The 17,160-nt window shown below is 33.2% G+C and overlaps 1 protein-coding gene across 1 annotated transcript in view; it reads left to right on the top strand.

Moving 5' to 3' along the window:
- Positions 1-5,127: 5,127 nt before the first annotated feature.
- The window catches only part of LOC111620893 (exosome complex component rrp45-like), a 33,791-nt gene continuing 21,758 nt past the window's right edge, over positions 5,128-17,160 (top strand). The window contains exons 1-3 of the mRNA XM_023362909.1: positions 5,128-5,259; positions 9,830-9,924; positions 13,071-13,190. Coding sequence (XP_023218677.1) covers positions 5,185-5,259; positions 9,830-9,924; positions 13,071-13,190 — 290 coding nt within the window. The 5' untranslated portion in view covers positions 5,128-5,184. The remainder of the gene's footprint in view (positions 5,260-9,829; positions 9,925-13,070; positions 13,191-17,160) is intronic.

Here is a 17,160-nt window from a genome sequence, read left to right as displayed (position 1 = left end):
CATACAAGATAGCTGGGTAAATATTTTGTTACTATAATTCACTGTACCCAACATGTTATAATTTTATTCTCTGCATAACTTTAAGTAACATGAAAACGTAGATAAAACATCTTCATCTCTGTTCATTCTGGTTTTAGTGATGGATATAAGACAGTGTGATTGAATTATCATTACTTTACACGAACGAAATGTCATAAAGATTACTCAATAACGCTCCATTACACGTTAACGATGGTAAAAAATTCTTTAAGCGATGTTAAATAACTCATATTAAATTCGTAATTTGTGTTCTGGCTTTAAAAAATGTTTACATATTCTATTATTTGTTTAGAAACTGTTTTTTCCTTGAAAAAAATTATTTTTCTTTCTAAAACACACGATAAATGGCAAGGAAACATTTCCTTAATCTGTTCAAAATCGCATCACAACGTTATTATCCTTCAACAAGATATTAATCTGTCAAAGAAGAGATGTTAAACCGTTGCTAGATCTTCCATAGAGTTCTGTTTTATCACTAGAAAAAATTTAATTCATGATTTGAGAAGGAAACCTTAAAAGGAGATAAAAATAAAATATACTCAGAAATAAAAAAAAATTGACTGACTAAAGCTCGAAAAATAACGATCCAGGGGGCTTTTATTTGTATAAATCATAAAATAAATAATAGTAAAAACATAAAAATTATAATTTATAGCACATATATTATTTTAATAATAATTTCACATAAGAATATTGAAACACGACACGAAACAAACACACTATATCATAGGCTGTGGCGCCGTAGATCCTCTTGCCGCATTTTTTTTTATATTAAGCAATTATTTATGCCTTATATTTTTAATATTAACAGATAAAAATTTTTTATTAACTTTTTTTATATAAAACTCTTGTGTAAAGTTATTACTTTCACGGCTGTTATATATAACAGAGGGAAAATATGGCAATCGATTAAGAAATGACCCCGAAAGTTTTTACATTTTTGGACGCAGGACACCTTTAAACGTCGAGAAATGAAAAAAAAAAAAACTAAAAAATTCGGTGGGGGCAATTTCTATGTATGTATGTATGTATGGATGGATGGATGGATGGATGGATGTTAAGTGTGTGTGGGGGGCACAATTCTGTTCACCCTGTTTGAAGCTTAAATTAATAATTCTCATGCTTTTTGTCGAAAATTTTTGAAATTTTGCAACGAGGTTTGTTTGTTAGGGGATCGATGCTATTAAATTTTGGTGATTAAAGGTCGCGGGGGTGGGGAGATAAATGGGGTTGTGTGTATCTCCAGTAAGGTTGGACTTAATGACGATTTTACTCGTTATTAGCATTTACAATATTAACCCATCCCTATCCTAAAAATTAAGCTTTTTGCTATTTTATAATAGTTAAAAATATATACAGTTTTTTTTTTTTTACAGTGTTTGTGGCATTCGTGCCATAAAGACCTTTATTGCACGGATGCCACAAACACTGTGTTTATACATGATTTNATCCTAAAAATTAAGCTTTTTGCTATTTTATAATAGTTAAAAATATATACAGTTTTTTTTTTTTTACAGTGTTTGTGGCATTCGTGCCATAAAGACCTTTATTGCACGGATGCCACAAACACTGTGTTTATACATGATTTTGAGTTTCGTAAGTATAGGTGTAGTCAACCATAAAATACCGTATGACAATTCGTTTATAATTAGCGATTATGGCATTCATGGAAATTGGCCCACTCTCTCTACTCGTGTGTCAAACTTCCATTCGTGCCATAATCGCCTATATTATAAACTAATTGCATAATATACTATTATTAAAATATGATAACAGATGGCTCCACCCAAAATTTTAAATGTTGCCGGGAAAGTTGAGCAACTCGTTGCTGGTTTGTTTTTATTTTACTTTATAACACACGTTTTCTTGTGTTGCAATTGAAAGCAAAACTGAACTGCGTTGTGTTGTATGTGTGTTTGTGTGTATTGTACTGTAGTTCTGTATTTTATTATAATACTACTTTAACAACAAAAAAAACTTTAGAATGTTAATTGTGTACAGTATTTTTTAGATCTATAATTAGCTGTTTGGTGACAGAAAGTTATTGTTATCGAGCTACACGACAACGAAATTTGTCTACACAAGCCAAGGAAGCCAAAGAATTTCGTTAGTAATTTTGTTTGCCAGATTAAATTTTACATAAACGTATTTAGTTTTTTTACAATTATAAATCAAATAATACCTTTCTACTCATTTTTCTCAACTAAAAGACAATATTTAGACCAGCGAATTGAAATCACTTGAATAACATAGTTTGGCAATTTTTGAAGTTATTTTTATAAGTAAATACAGTTTTAATTCTTAAGATAATCGTTTTAAACAATTACTAAGAATAATTTAGAAAACTAATGCTTACGAGCGTGGCCCAAAAGTGAATTAACCGTTGTCAATAGTAAGTTACTATCTCGTTTGGTAATAAATTTTAATTTTATGTTACGTTTAATTTTAATTTTATGTTATATTTCCCTGTTAAAAAAGTATAATAATTACGTCATTCTACGGTGAAAGTGTTTACTACTTTGATTAAATGAATATTTCTTAAGATTCCACATTGATTATCAAAATACTTTATAATAAATATCTTCGATGTCATAACAAACGAGCAATTATTTATTGTGACATGGTCACAATGCCGGACTTCAATTTTTAATCATATTTTTAACTTATTTAGTTTAAAATATATGGCTCTTCACCTCAAATTAGTAGTGGCTTGCCCCTGCACATCACACTTTCCCTTTAACAATAGATTCGTGCCAGTCATCTATTAACTGCTTTCGGGGGAAGTTTTTGAATTGAAATAACGTGACTTCCGATGCAAACCGGAAGTTTGTATATAGTCAATCGGGGCCTCCTTCCCCTAAGCTTTCCATATATGGTTTCGGATTTCATCTATTTAACTTCGTTCTCGAGATTAAGGAAAGACGGACGGACGACATTTATAGGTCTAGAATTTTTTTCAAATTGTAACCCGACAAGTATAATCCTTTAATTCTGCATATAAAATACGATAAAATAGTTCTTCAAAATAAATTATTTAAAATTAGTTTTCACTTACTTTACCACATCCACATTTTTAATTTTTTATCGTGGAATTTAGAATAACGAAATTGCGAGGTTGCGGCCGAAGTTTTCATCTCTGAAACGTGAACGTCGAACGTCGAGCACCGCTATCTTGTAAGAGGCACCGACGTTCGACGTTCACGTTTCAGAGATGAAAACTTCGGCCGCAACCTCGCTAATTTTTAGTAACTTAAACTGCAAGTTACTCATTTAGTTAACAGTCGCAAATAGTTGTCTTCTGAGGAAACAATTACAAGAAAACTAAAATTCGTAGAGCTGTGGGTTTTTCGATCGTCTTCAATTGGGCACGGGAAACGATTTTGGGTAAAAATATGAGCCCAATAAGTGAATTAGTTGAAGAAAAATAGCGTACTATATGCATTGTGGGGAATTATCTTTTAAAACTGATAAAAATTTAAAGTATAATTAAGAAAACCCGAATCCTATTTTTTTTTATTTTTTTGTTTCTAGAAAATAATTGGAAAAATTGGCTTCTGTAATTTTGCTAATATTCCACTGTTATTAATTCATAAAGTAGTACAAAATATTCACAAATATCATAGAATTAAGTCTGATGCAAAATTTTCAGAGTTTTGCGTAGTTTCTTCTACAGACTTGTATTTTTTAATTTATTTTCGTCAATTGTACTAAAAAAATCGTAAAATGATGACACGAGATAATGCCACCTTTGGAATATCTTATTCAAAGTAAAGACTATGATTATCGAGAAATGCTTAATTATAGGAGTCTTGACTCGTAATTATTTTTCAAGTAGGTGAAATTTTAATTAGTAAATTGTCACAAAACACTTGTGTCCTTAAGACAAAAGTAGAGCCATAATAAGCCATAGCTGTAAGAAAACCGGTTTTAGGAATCTAAAATTAATTTAAAATATACGAGTTTCTATACTTTCCCTCGCTAAAAAACTAAATTATGATCAGTTGCATCGAGATGACAGTTTATTAAAATATAATAAAACCTGGAAAACTCTACGTGACCAGTGCGTTGGTAAGTCGCGAACCCACGATCAACTATCGGTGTTCAGTGGTTTTCTTTTATTCATTTGCTACCGGTGGGCTCCTGTTAAAAGTTCAAAATCAATTGTCTCGGCCCACCAGTGGCCGTGCGTTCGTGGCTTACCAAGGGCTGGCCACGTGGAACTTTCCGGGTTTTCTCCACCTCTGTAACGCCTAAATAGGGGCCAGTTTCCCTTAAAAAGACCTCCCGGAAGGCATCCACCCTAGGCAGATTGCCCAAGTGTTGCGTTGCCATGACTTAACCAACAAACAAACAATCCTCTATCAATGGTGAGTATTCAAAATACCGCCGTTTCTTGAAGACGGATGAACGGCTATGAAGGTTTTCTTAACTGGATTAAATTTAAATAAAGAAGATTATTGTGATTAGTAAACGACTTTAATTAACGATACACTAAAGAGTTAAAAAAACGGAAATGACGTCAAAAACAATTAAATACTTATTAATTTTCTAATTAAGTTTCGGATCAAGAACGATCGTCGAGTTTTTATTCGGCATTTCTGGCTTCCTTAGATTACGTGGTTTTAGTGGTAGGAGTTCAAAATTTTCAAAATATTGGGCTATGTGGTTTGTAAACCTTCGTTTAACGCTTCTCGCTACTGGCGCTTTCGAGCGAAACTACGCCATATTTAGTCCGCTTGTTACCGTTTATGTCGCAGCGTATGGTAAGTTACTCTATTTCATATTTAAAAAAATTCCGGTGTCGTACGGTATCGAATAAAATACGCAAGTAAATGGGCATTCTGAAATGGAAAAATCTGAATTTTATAATAAAAAGGATCAAACATGGCGGCTGTAGAAGCAAATGAAGTTCGCCCAAATTGAAAAAATATTTTTAAATTTTTTTATAATTTTCATTTACGTAAAAATTGACTTAAATAAAAAATTATCTAAAATGTTAAGTAAATTATTTTATGCACTATATATATTCGTAAAGAATTAAAATTGCATTTAAATACATTTATTTAAGAAATTATTTTTATTGTTAAGATCTGGCAACACTGACTCAATTATGTTTTGACTGTTTTGAACACGTGTGGAAAATTAATGATGGCAAATCGAGAAATTTATGCAGCTAATTGTGAAAAAGAATTCATAAACAATTTAATTAACGATGGAAAAGTAAGTGAAGTTGTTACTTATTGTACATTTAACGAGATGTGACAAATGTCTCCGATAGAATTTAATAATTAATAGAACTTGAATTTATACAGAAAAATTGTTTAAACCAAAGATGTAACTCGTGTGTATTTTCTGTGGTCTATTGTCGTATTTTAGAATATATCGGTTATCCTTTGAAAATCGCGTGATTTATACTTTAGAACAATGGTACAATTACACATCTGAATGAGACGGTTGAGACCTTATCGAAGCCGTAGACCATATTCATAGGAGGAAAAAAGTCCACAAAAAGGGAACCACACCTCTATATGTGATCCTTTGCGGGATATGGTTCCTTGAAATCGGTCTACTTCCGAAATTGGAAGTTATGTTGTTCAACTAAGACTATTGTGTTTATTTAGCCCATGTGACTATGCCATCTTTGAGAAGCCCACTCGACTGTTTGTGGAGTACAGTATTTGATGCTATACAATTTTAGGGGTGTGGGGGTCTCCCCAAACGGGCACCCCGCATTTCTTTATGCAGCGCTCGAGAAGTGCTTTACAGCGAACACACTGAAACTGGTTTCTAATTGGCAAACACTGCTCGTGACGTCATTTTGCTACACTCTCGCTGCATAAAGAAACGCAGGGGCACTGAGGTGCTTGCTGTCATTTGTGCTGAAACACAATTACATGCAGTCTCGGTTGAGGTGAGGATAGTGAGCCTGACTAATACGGAGAATAAGCGATATACTGGTTTACGATAAAAACTGACCGTTACAGATAAATACCTTACAAAGCATCGTGTGCACAAGTATTATTCCATTGACTTTTTTGCTCATACGGAGGGGCAAATCCCTCATTCAGAGTTCACGTCTTATCCAGATAATCTCTTGGTTGGGCACGAACTTGTAACCAATTAGCAATGTCTGTTGGCTTTATCCACTGGCTACTGGTGGACCTAAATAAAATACCGCAAAGTAAAAAAGGCAGAAAGAATCTTGTTTCAGAGTTACTTTAAAAATAAAAAGAAAAAGAAACATTATTATTAGAACTAGCTAGTTGCCAGTACCAAACAATCTATAGTTATGATAGAATTAGTCATTTACAAAATACAAAGTTCAATAAATACAACTAGTTTAAACCTGGATCATGTCCAGTAAGGCAGAATTTAAGTCCAACCTAGTTTAAAATCAATTCTTGGTTCTTCTTGTAGCAAGAATTTTAAGTATTTAAGTTGAACTTAGCATACTTTTTATGTTGCTCTTGTAAATTGACTATGAATGCTGACATAAATGTATAGGCTATAAAAGCAGAACAACTCTGGCAGAAGAAACCAACACCTCAACTTACAATGCAGTTTTAAGATATTACTTATAACTGACCAGTACTACTAAAGTCATATTTTGTCAGTTTTGCAATTCCTTATACACATTAATGACATTGTATTAATTTAAATAATTTTTATGATACAGTAAAGCATCGATTATCTGACTCAATTGGGGACTCAAGTTGGTCGGATAACTGAAAAAATCGAATAACCGAAAAGAATGAAAAAATACATTATCAGTATAGTATATTAATATATCCCATGTAATTAGTATATTGCTATTAACCAACTTTGCATTGATTTTTCATTGATGTTAAGTTTAACAAATTTTTTTTTAAAATAATAATCGTCGCTATTGTATCGTTAAAAATTATTTTAAAATTATTTTATTGCTTACAAAACAAACAACCACTCAAAATTAGAAAATTAAGTCTCGTTTAAATACTGGCCTCCCTTTCATGGTTGAGTCGGAGTTGCCAGCTAAAACACACAAAAATTTAACAAAAATAATATTAAAGTAGCCAAGACATAGCCAAATATTGTAGTGCCACATCACTAGCGGACATTTGAAATTTGCAGACTAGAACGGTCGGTTACCCAATGTGACAGTTAATCGGGGATCGGATAATCGATGCTCTACTGTATTGATATTTTTGTAAAATGCAATTCCAATTAACTACAAATCTGGGAATCATTGCAATTCAATTAAACAATTTCCAAAATTTAAGATAATGGAAATAAAAAGCAGATAATGTGAGCTACTAAATGTAACTATAAATAAAAATGCTCATGATATTTCATGCTTTCAGTTTATATATAATCTTTTGGAGTAAAATTTGTAGAAGAAAAAGAAATAAAGGTATCCTATGTCATATGAGACTGTGGTTTGAATTTGGGATGGATCCTTAGAAATGTCCATGACTGATTTGACTCATATGCAGGTCACATCTCTCATCATTTGATTAAAAAAGAATATACCATGAGACATGAAAGATGATGATAAAGCTGGTAAGGGTTCTTGCACAACTTTCCTAGGAGGTTAAGGGGTAAGTTATGTGTGGTGCCATCTGTTATGAGATTTTATTAGAAAATAAACTTTTATAATATTAATTACAGTCGACCCCCCTATAAGATCATAGATACGTTCCATTTTTTAGGAATCCGATTTCTTAAGAGTCGTTCCAATCACAGCCCGACACGTGTGAAGTTTATGGACTACGGCTGATTGAAAGGTTTTCTTCCATAAAATTAATCGATTCTAGACTAATCTGACTCAACATTTCCAAAATACGTATATTTTTTTTGGAAATAATCCGTATAAACTACGCTATAAACAAAAAATTGTAGGATTACTTACCGAGTGTGCACTATTAGACATCCCCATTGCTAAAGCTTGTTTTCGTTGCGGAACAGCTCAGCAAATAGCGGCCGATTTCTAACAACTTATTTTTCTGTGAAAACTTCGTAAAACTTCGAAGACATCATTAATATAAATAATTTTAATCGCCGTTGAATAAGAAATGTTTCTTTCACAAGAAATGTATAAAATTACAGTACTGTATTAGACTTACGGTACCTAATTTACATACTGTACAGACGATAGTTAGCGTAAAATCTCCGTAGCGTGGCGCCACGCGGCGGAAAAAATATATATAATTATAATAAAGTTACAATATATAATTAATATATAATTATATGTACAGTACCTAATTTATATATAATTAATATATAATTATATGTACAGTACCTAATTTATATATAATTTATATATAATACTGTACAGACGATAGTAATCTCTCCGTAGCGTGGCGCTACGGACGGCGGAAAAGTAGTTTGGCTGCCCGATGACGTTTTATGTAATTATAGGAGTTTTTTATGGGTTTTTACGGATACCGTTGCAATTTTTTCACAGTTTTATAGGAATCGTAATTATAGGGGGAGTCTACTGTATTGTAAAATGTAAAAGCCTTATTTTTGGAATAGAGTGAGTTTTAAAAAAAACTGTAAATGTTAATAACAAGTAAAATCTTGTCTGATTCCACTCAAGATATGACTCCTCACACACCTCTATCTCTCCCTTGACTTTCTTGAAAGTGTAAATCGTCAATGTCCCATTCATGGAAGCATTCCTGCCAAATTTAAAAATTTTTGGTCCATAGGATTCTTAGATATAAAACAAAATACAGGCCAACACACACGCAATTTTGTTTCTGTTTTTCGAAACGGGATCTTCGAAATGCAAAAATTACCAACAATATATGAAAGATATCTTAAATTTATGACTATTAATTCTGTTTGAATACAATACCATATCAAATATCCAGATGACCCACCAGTGGCCAAGCGGTTCCATTCCCTGAACGCTGGGAGTTCAGTCATGGGTTTGCACCTCGCCTGGATGGGCTTTCTGGGTTTTCTCCACATCTGTAATGCCTAAATAGGGGCCAGTTACCCTTAAAAAGGCATCTCACCTAGGCAGATCGCCCAAGTGTTGCATTGCCATAACTTAATAATAATAATAATAAAAAAATCCAGCCAGCTTGGGCATGTAAGAAGTCCAAATTTCTGGATTTTCCAATTGGACATTGGCTAAATGATGGCCAGGTGGCCAAGAAACAGCTGGCAGCCAACAACTCTGGGGATCCAGAATCGAATCTGGAAAAGACAAACAAACCTCAGAAATTTTCAGGGTTGGTTTGTCCAGATATGTCAGACCCCATCCCTCACCATCCAGCTGCCTCAATGTGGGCCTTGCCAAACCCATAATGGGCCTGCTAAAAAGACCCTCTTAGTGATTACAGAGTAGAAAGAATTAACTTAAAAAAAAAATTCAAGCTAAATATACACTAAAAATATAAAATAAACAATAGAAAGTAAAGAACAAAACAGTTGTTAACACTGTATGCCAGCAGTCACACTGGAACTGGCATTGTTCAATGCACATGCCACAGAGAACAAAGCAAAGTGATCATGTGGTGAACAACAGCTCACCAAATTCAAAACTTGCCAGTTTCAAAAATAACCAGATATCTGGAAGCTGTACATTTGGTCTGATATTGTATTATCATTGAAGAATCAGGTGTGGCTCTCTATGATTTATAAGAATGTCAGGTTATATAGTTAGATTTAAAATTTTTATTCTAAATGTTAAATAATGTGGAACAGGATGTTTATTATTAATAAATCTCTTTTAGCCATGCTGTTTAACTATCTCTTGTACATAATTATATTTATGGTCAAAATGTTAATTAAATTGCAGAGACTGGATGGACGAGATCATCACCACAGCAGGAGGTTGTCGATAGTATTCGGTTTAGATGACGGCTGTTGTATTACTACACTGGGAAATACTAGGTATGTTGTATTACCATAATATTTAATTGCTTAATTACTATTTTCTAAGTAAGTAAGATTGTTTAGTAAATAGTAAAACTAGTTTCATTATTATATTTTTTAAAATATACTCCTTAATAAAGCAACACTTTTTCATCTTAAAAATCTGTGTACATGAACTGAATAGTTTAATGACACAGTAATAGTGTGTGTCCAAACAGTTACTGTGCAGTGAGAAATTTATAATGACAAGTTATACTTACAGCATTGCATATGTAAGGGTACTGCGATGGTGTGCTAATTCTGACACCATTGTGAGGGTTCTGCTACAGTCTCTCTTTCTGACATCAAGTAGGTTATGCATACTAGACAAAGTTTTGAGCTTTTTTATAGATGGCAATAATGTGGTCTCATATGTGAGACTAGGGATGAGAGGGTGGAGTAGGAAATGATGAGATTCAATTGGAATTGAGTCACTCAATACAATTTATTACACTTAAACATTTATTAGACAGCAAAAAAGTTTGTTACAACAGGGTATTTTCATTTCGTGGAGAGAGAGAGATTACAAATTTTTGGTACCTCACAAATTGTAACTGGAATTCCTGTTGAGGATCTTTGGAATGCACTTAGCAGTTTGGGAGAGAAGCAGCAAGTAGAGGGATGATGAGGAATCTGAGGGCATAGAAGAATACTAATCCAAAAAGACACACAAACACACTAAACTAAACAGTTGAAAGAACAGGTGACGACTGACTGAAATCAACTGTTCCTTGTTATATTCAAAGCAGCAAATACCTTAGAGGTGACTAAAAGTCACTGGAAAGGCGTCACTACCGACTCTGTGAAAGCGTAAGCTGACACTCTCTCGGGTCAGAAAGTTGACATATACTAGCTTCTGATGAGGTCATCCTTGAGTTGTTTTCCTTTTATTTGTTCAATTTTCACACATATCCGTAAGTTGTAAACCCCATGTTTTCACTTTTGCAGTAAATGGTATTACTGATTGATCACAGATATTCTGGTTTTGGACTGAGTTTTTGAAAGACTTTTTTGGTAATTGCATTGATCTCCCATGAAATCTGGCCTGCTAAGTCTGTGTTTCACTCCTTAGATTTTGGGTTTTTCAGGGTCATTTCCAGCATTAGCTGTAGGAGAAACTGCAGTATTGTACATAAAACTTCACTTAAACCTTTTCCACTGCACGGTAATTTCACACACACTGTAGTGTGTATACACATAGAAAAACTTCACACACAGCCAATCAGAATCAAAGTTCTTCTATGCCACATGGGTTAAAGTGTCAGCCTATCACACCCTGGGGACCTGGAATGAAATTGGTTGGACAGGTTGAAAAGCATTGAGGAATTTTTTGATAGGTCGAATCTTTTCCCTCATACCTTGTCACCCCATTGTGAGACTGGTCAAACCATATTGCACTTGCTAAAAAGAGGCCATCTTAGTGATCACAAGGTGGAAATAGTTTTAAAAATATATATATGTATTCTGCTGATCATAAAGTCCAACTTTGCACTCCACCAAACCAAAAAGTATTGCCATTATTTCTCTTTTGCTTCAAAGATTTAATTGATGATTTCAAGTACTTACAGCACCCTTTGATTTAAAAGTTTGTCATAATCTGCATATATTTTGGTAGTAGTTACATATTTATTAAAATACTTCCTTAATTAGTTTTGTGTTTATAGTTATTTGGGAGTAAATCAATTCTTATTTTGGATGATGATAAGTGGAGCACATCAGGTTCTGTTTTACCGTTTAAAATTTACTTTCTTAATTTTTTAAAATAATAATAAATTAATTAAATTTTTACATTATATAAAATTTTCCCTAAATATCACATCTTGTACATAGCCTAATTGGCTATGCACAATTAATTTAAAATAATTGTTTTATTAACACATATGAGGATATTTAGGAATCTGTATAACTATAACAAAAACAAATACGATTTACGTTGCAACATGAAAGGAATTTAATAGACTGTATACTGTATCGTGTATGTATTAGCAGTGTGACTCTGCCTAGTGTCTACTGGCTTACTAGTATACACAGTCACTGAGACAACTCCATTTTTACTCCCTTGTAGAAGCTAGAGGTAGGCAATCCAGTTATACTTCTGGAATTGGAACTTTTCTGACAAAATTGTTCATTGGATTATCCCAGAAAGAATGTTACCATTTTAAATTACTATAATTACATTAATTATTATCTGAGAAGTATGCAACGTACACTATGTAAAGTATCAATCCGTAGAATAACTATCTGAATTTCATCTCCCATTTGCATTCAAACATCTTATCATCTACTAACTCTTGAAAGCACCATAAGTGTGAATAGTGATTCAACAGAGAAGGTATTTTGTGTTTTGCAGAATTGTTGCTGTGGGAGGAGTGATGGAGATGCCGTAGTGAGTTTAGGAATAATTTGAGTATTGGTCAGATTTGTGCAGTGTGATACGAGATGCACACGTTGAGAAATTGTAATGGGCAAATGCAAAACTTGGATGTTTTTTCCAATGTTTTGATGTACATTATGATGTTTTGGATAATAATTAATATAGTTACAATAATTTAAGATGGTAGCATTCCTTTCATAAGATCCTGTTATATGATAGAAGGCTTGCATTACACACTAAATTTCTTTACACTCTATACACACTAAATTTTTTGACCAATCTGCACCAAATTTTTCACACTTATTCTGCAGGACCCTACAAAAAATACGGGCTACCATAAAACCTCGATGCCTCCTCCTTCCCTGATTTTATCCCCTTGGCACTTCATAAACATGACAGTGGAAGGCTAAAACAACCAAACTTTTAGTATGATTTTCATTTTGTTTGTCCTTGCTTTTTGCCCAGGCAGCATTAGGCATATCTGCTAGTTGATCATCCAATATTTTAATTTATTTTATAAAACAAAAATATAACCCAAAGAATAGCATGAAGAGTTTGGTAGCGTTGCAAGTTGGACTTTCCAATGCCACAAGCCAGCCGGCTATGCTCGCCGAACGGCAGGCCCAAGACGTCACAAAGTTGGATTCAAAACATTTGCAAATTCTTTCATTTCATCTATTTGTATATTAAATAACTCATTTAACTGTTTCTTGTTACTATTAATAGAAATTGTCGTGTTTTTCTTTTCTAGAGTTTTGGCCCAAGTTTCAAGCGAAATTGTGGTTCCTAAGCCAGCTCGACCGTCAGAAGGTATCTTCCAAATTAATGTGGAATTGTCGCCCATGGCTTCTTCACAGTTTGAAGCGGGAAGGTAATTTGTATTTATTAGAGATAATTAGAATTTAAATTGCCAAAGTTTTTTGGCATAGCAAAACATTTCAAAAACCATTCATAATTTTTGATGAAGAATTCAAAAGAATTCTTCATCAAATGTGTAGACTTGTTAATAACTGGAATTGGTGTTCTCTCCAGAAACCTTTACTAACTGGATGGAATGAATTAGTAGCAGGATGGACCTAACAAAAAATATTGTGCTCTATTATAAAATTCTCTATTACTTGTAAATGCAATCCCTCTTTTACTACTAATGAACACACAGTGCAAGTGAAATCTTGAATCTTGCAGTCAAATACTGAAATTATTGATATAATGATAAATCCCTTCATAATGATATTGTAGTTCCCTATAAGCTTAATGTAAAATTTCTCCCAAATTGAATGACACCTACTCCAATTAATCTCTGCTTAGTGATATATTTTTTATCATACTTGTAAAGTACACAATATTTTCCTTTCTCTAAAATAATAATAATGCAGTAAATTAAATTTTAATTAATATTTATCTAGTGCTTGTTTTTGAATCAAAATGTGGTACTCAATATGGCGATTCTACCACAGACATTATCTGCAGTCAATAGGCATCCATTTCAGCTATATTTAGAATGCTGTTTTTGATATTAGAGAGGTTGTGGCTGACGTTTTCAGCCCAAAACGTGAATGTTGGACGTTGAGCGTCACCATCTGGCAATTCTAGAAGGTTGATAATGGCATTTGCTATGTCTAGCATGGCGAGTAGAAGTTTGGCTTAAACTACTTCATTTTTGTGTGTTTGGATTTAAAGTTATGATGTATTTTATTAAAATAATGATCAGTTAAACATTTATGAATAATATTGTAAAGAAACAGACGATTTTAATCCATAAATTATTTAATTATTCAATTTTTTTCCAAGTGATGTGAAGTGCCTATAGAATTTACATATATTTCTGTTCATAATAACTTATCATAATTCTGTAGGAGTAGGTTTGTCTTTCACAGCATCTTGTACCATCAACAGCGTAATACGTTCATAGACTTTCTAAAAATAATTTTCTGAGCTGCTTTCGGATTTACATGTGAGATATGCAGTGGGTCACTGGTTAAGTCCCAATTGACCACTTACTCTGCACAGGCTGGTAAAACTTGATCTCGGGGTCGTTGGATGGCTAGGAGGGCAAATCGAGTGGGGAGTGCATCGGTAAGTCGGCAGGCGTCCTTAAGTGACAGGAGACAGGTTTAACAAAATAACAAAGCATTTATTGAATCAACAAATCTAAACTCTACAAGAGGCAAACTTACTACTAAGGTTAAATGTGGTTATATTAAAATATTTACAGAAATTGGCGACAAATTTCGTAGCTATGTGGCTGACCTAATTTCTAGTTCGAGAGAGAGCGCTTTTACAAATTCTAACCCCTAAATACCTCTCGGTGGAAGGGAGAGTTGGCGAACGTCGTCTGTATGGAAGGGTGTGGTGTCTTCCGTGTCTTCTTGCCGATGTCCTCTCTCTGTAGCTGGATCAAGTCCGCTGTATGGAGGTTCAGGAATCGAGGTGGGCACTATCACAAAGTATAACTTCCTATGACGAATCACCCTGAGCTTCCAGAGATTCAAGCTTTTATATCTTTAGCGTGGGAAAGCTGTCACGTGATTGACTTTTGTTGACAATGACGGTGCATTCTTCACACCTAACTGTAAACTTCCTCAGCTAGTCGTTATACAATCGGTGAAATCCGATCTAGTTCAAATTCTTCGGGTTTTTTCCGAAGATAATTAACAGAAAATTTGGATTTTTAAAAAGTCCGTAAAAATCCGCGAGCTCATATACATAAGCCACCACTTCCCTCAACAAAAGTATGAGGTAGTCCTATTGTCCTATCATACAGTAGGAGACATGATGCTAATTAAAAATAATTATTTAGTGTTATTAAATATCCTATAAATACTTTAAAATAGTTTAATTTGTTTATTACTGCTGGTTAAACAACTACTATTTATCCAGACTATGTAAGATTCACAGTGGTGACTGATTTTTTTCCTTTCTCTCCTATCTGCGGCATACCTCAAGGATCTGTACTAAGCATGCCTTTTTTCTCAGCTTATATAGATAAATTACTAATCAACCCCCACTCTAAAGTAATTGCCTATGCCGATGACATCAAAATTTTATCCAATGATCCCTCCTCTCTTCAGATCACTGTCAATTCTTTATGTTCTAATCTTGCCAGTTATAATCTAAAAACCAACATCCATAAAACTGTCGTTATGTTTTTCTCTACTTCGCAATCCCTACCACCCTTCCATATTTATTGATTCCTCTAAAATAAACTATGTCCAGTCTCCTTGTGACATTGGTATCATATTTGATGAAAAATTAATATTCCATGATCATATCTCTTACATTATTAAATCTCTTGCAATTAGACGTGGCTTTATCTGGCGTTTTTGCAAAAATATCTCTTCAAAAACTGTACTCAGAACAATTTTCTTTACTAATTTTCAATCAATAGTCGATTATTGTTTACCAGTCTGGGCCATGGCCTCCCTTTATCTGATTCAAAAAATACAATCTGAATTAAATAAAGTTTATTTTCTGATACACAAGCTCTGCAATTTATCCTTTACTGACAACCACAATGTGGCAAGAGTTCGCCTTGGTCTTCCAAATCTTTCTGATCGCTTAAAATATTTTGACCACATTCTCTGCTTTAAATACTTCAATGATCTAATTTTAAATTACTGGCTAGGTCTCTGCATCCCTACTGTAAGAACCCGTAATACATCATGCTTCTTCATCCCATTTTTTCACCTTTCTCTTTCACAAAGATCTTTTTTTTACTGTATAGCATCTCACATACAGCCTGTTGAACCTTACCTATATCGTGATTTTAATTTTTTTAAAAATAAATGTAAATCTATTTTATATAATACTAGCTGCAAGGACCCGCTTTGCTGGGTTTTTATTTGTATGTAATATAGTTTTTTTTATATTTAAAAGACTGTTTTTCTAAGTATCTAGAATTAGCTTCAAGGACCCGCTTTGCTGGGCAAAAAGTAATGATAGTGAAGATTAAGATAATTACATTATAGCCAATCTTACCCGTTTTCACAGAATGCAAGAATTAGATCCCCCATTTCCAGACTAATTTGAGAATTTTTACGTCCAGTCAAATGAACTATTTTCAATTTGATCAATTTTCTGGAACATTTACAATTGTTCTATAATTGAACCAATTCGAATTCGAATACAAATTTGAATTTAAAACGGTTCGAACATTTTTAAAATCGAAATAGAAAATTTTCGAAGTCAACCACATTAAGCCCCCATATCTCCCTCAGCCTTATAGCTATCGAGACGCAACCACCATAGTGCACAAATGGAGACTTGGGGCTACTACCACATACAAACACCATTTATGTGCAATGTGTAATTTTGGCTGAAAAGTGAAATATAGGGACACACACGTCCATTTTTATATATAGATATAGATATAATGTAACTGTTGTTTTACTTTATTTATAATTTTTTTTTTGTCTGTTATATCTTTTATATTTTGTAATAATTTTATTGGGGATCTTTTTTTTTTGTTATTAGGGGGGTGGAATACAATCATCTGTGACGTTTCCAATTAAATGTAAATAAATAAATAAATAAATAATAAATTTATTTGCTGGTAACATTCATCATTGTTAAATGTTTCTGCCATTTTTCAGTAATATCCCTTGAGTCAGTGTGTGATGTGAACATGTGTTTTACTTTGAGTTCAAATGTCAAACGTATACTTCTGCTTGCCGTACAAGTTTAACATTTGAACTTCGGCTGAAACCTCTCTATTTCCTACGTTTTAGCTCCGGTATTAAATCAGCAACAGAATCATCAATTATGAGAATGGTATGGTAGTTGATGATTTTGTTTTTGATTTAATATCTTTGCTACCATGCTTATTATTTCCTCCTTAATTT

The sequence above is a fragment of the Centruroides sculpturatus genome, unplaced genomic scaffold, assembly GCF_000671375.1.
Source record: "Centruroides sculpturatus isolate CEXI.00-Female unplaced genomic scaffold, Cexi_2.0 scaffold17, whole genome shotgun sequence".
NCBI classification, from domain to species: Eukaryota; Metazoa; Arthropoda; class Arachnida; order Scorpiones; family Buthidae; genus Centruroides; species Centruroides sculpturatus.
This window is presented reverse-complemented; position numbering and strand designations above follow the sequence as displayed.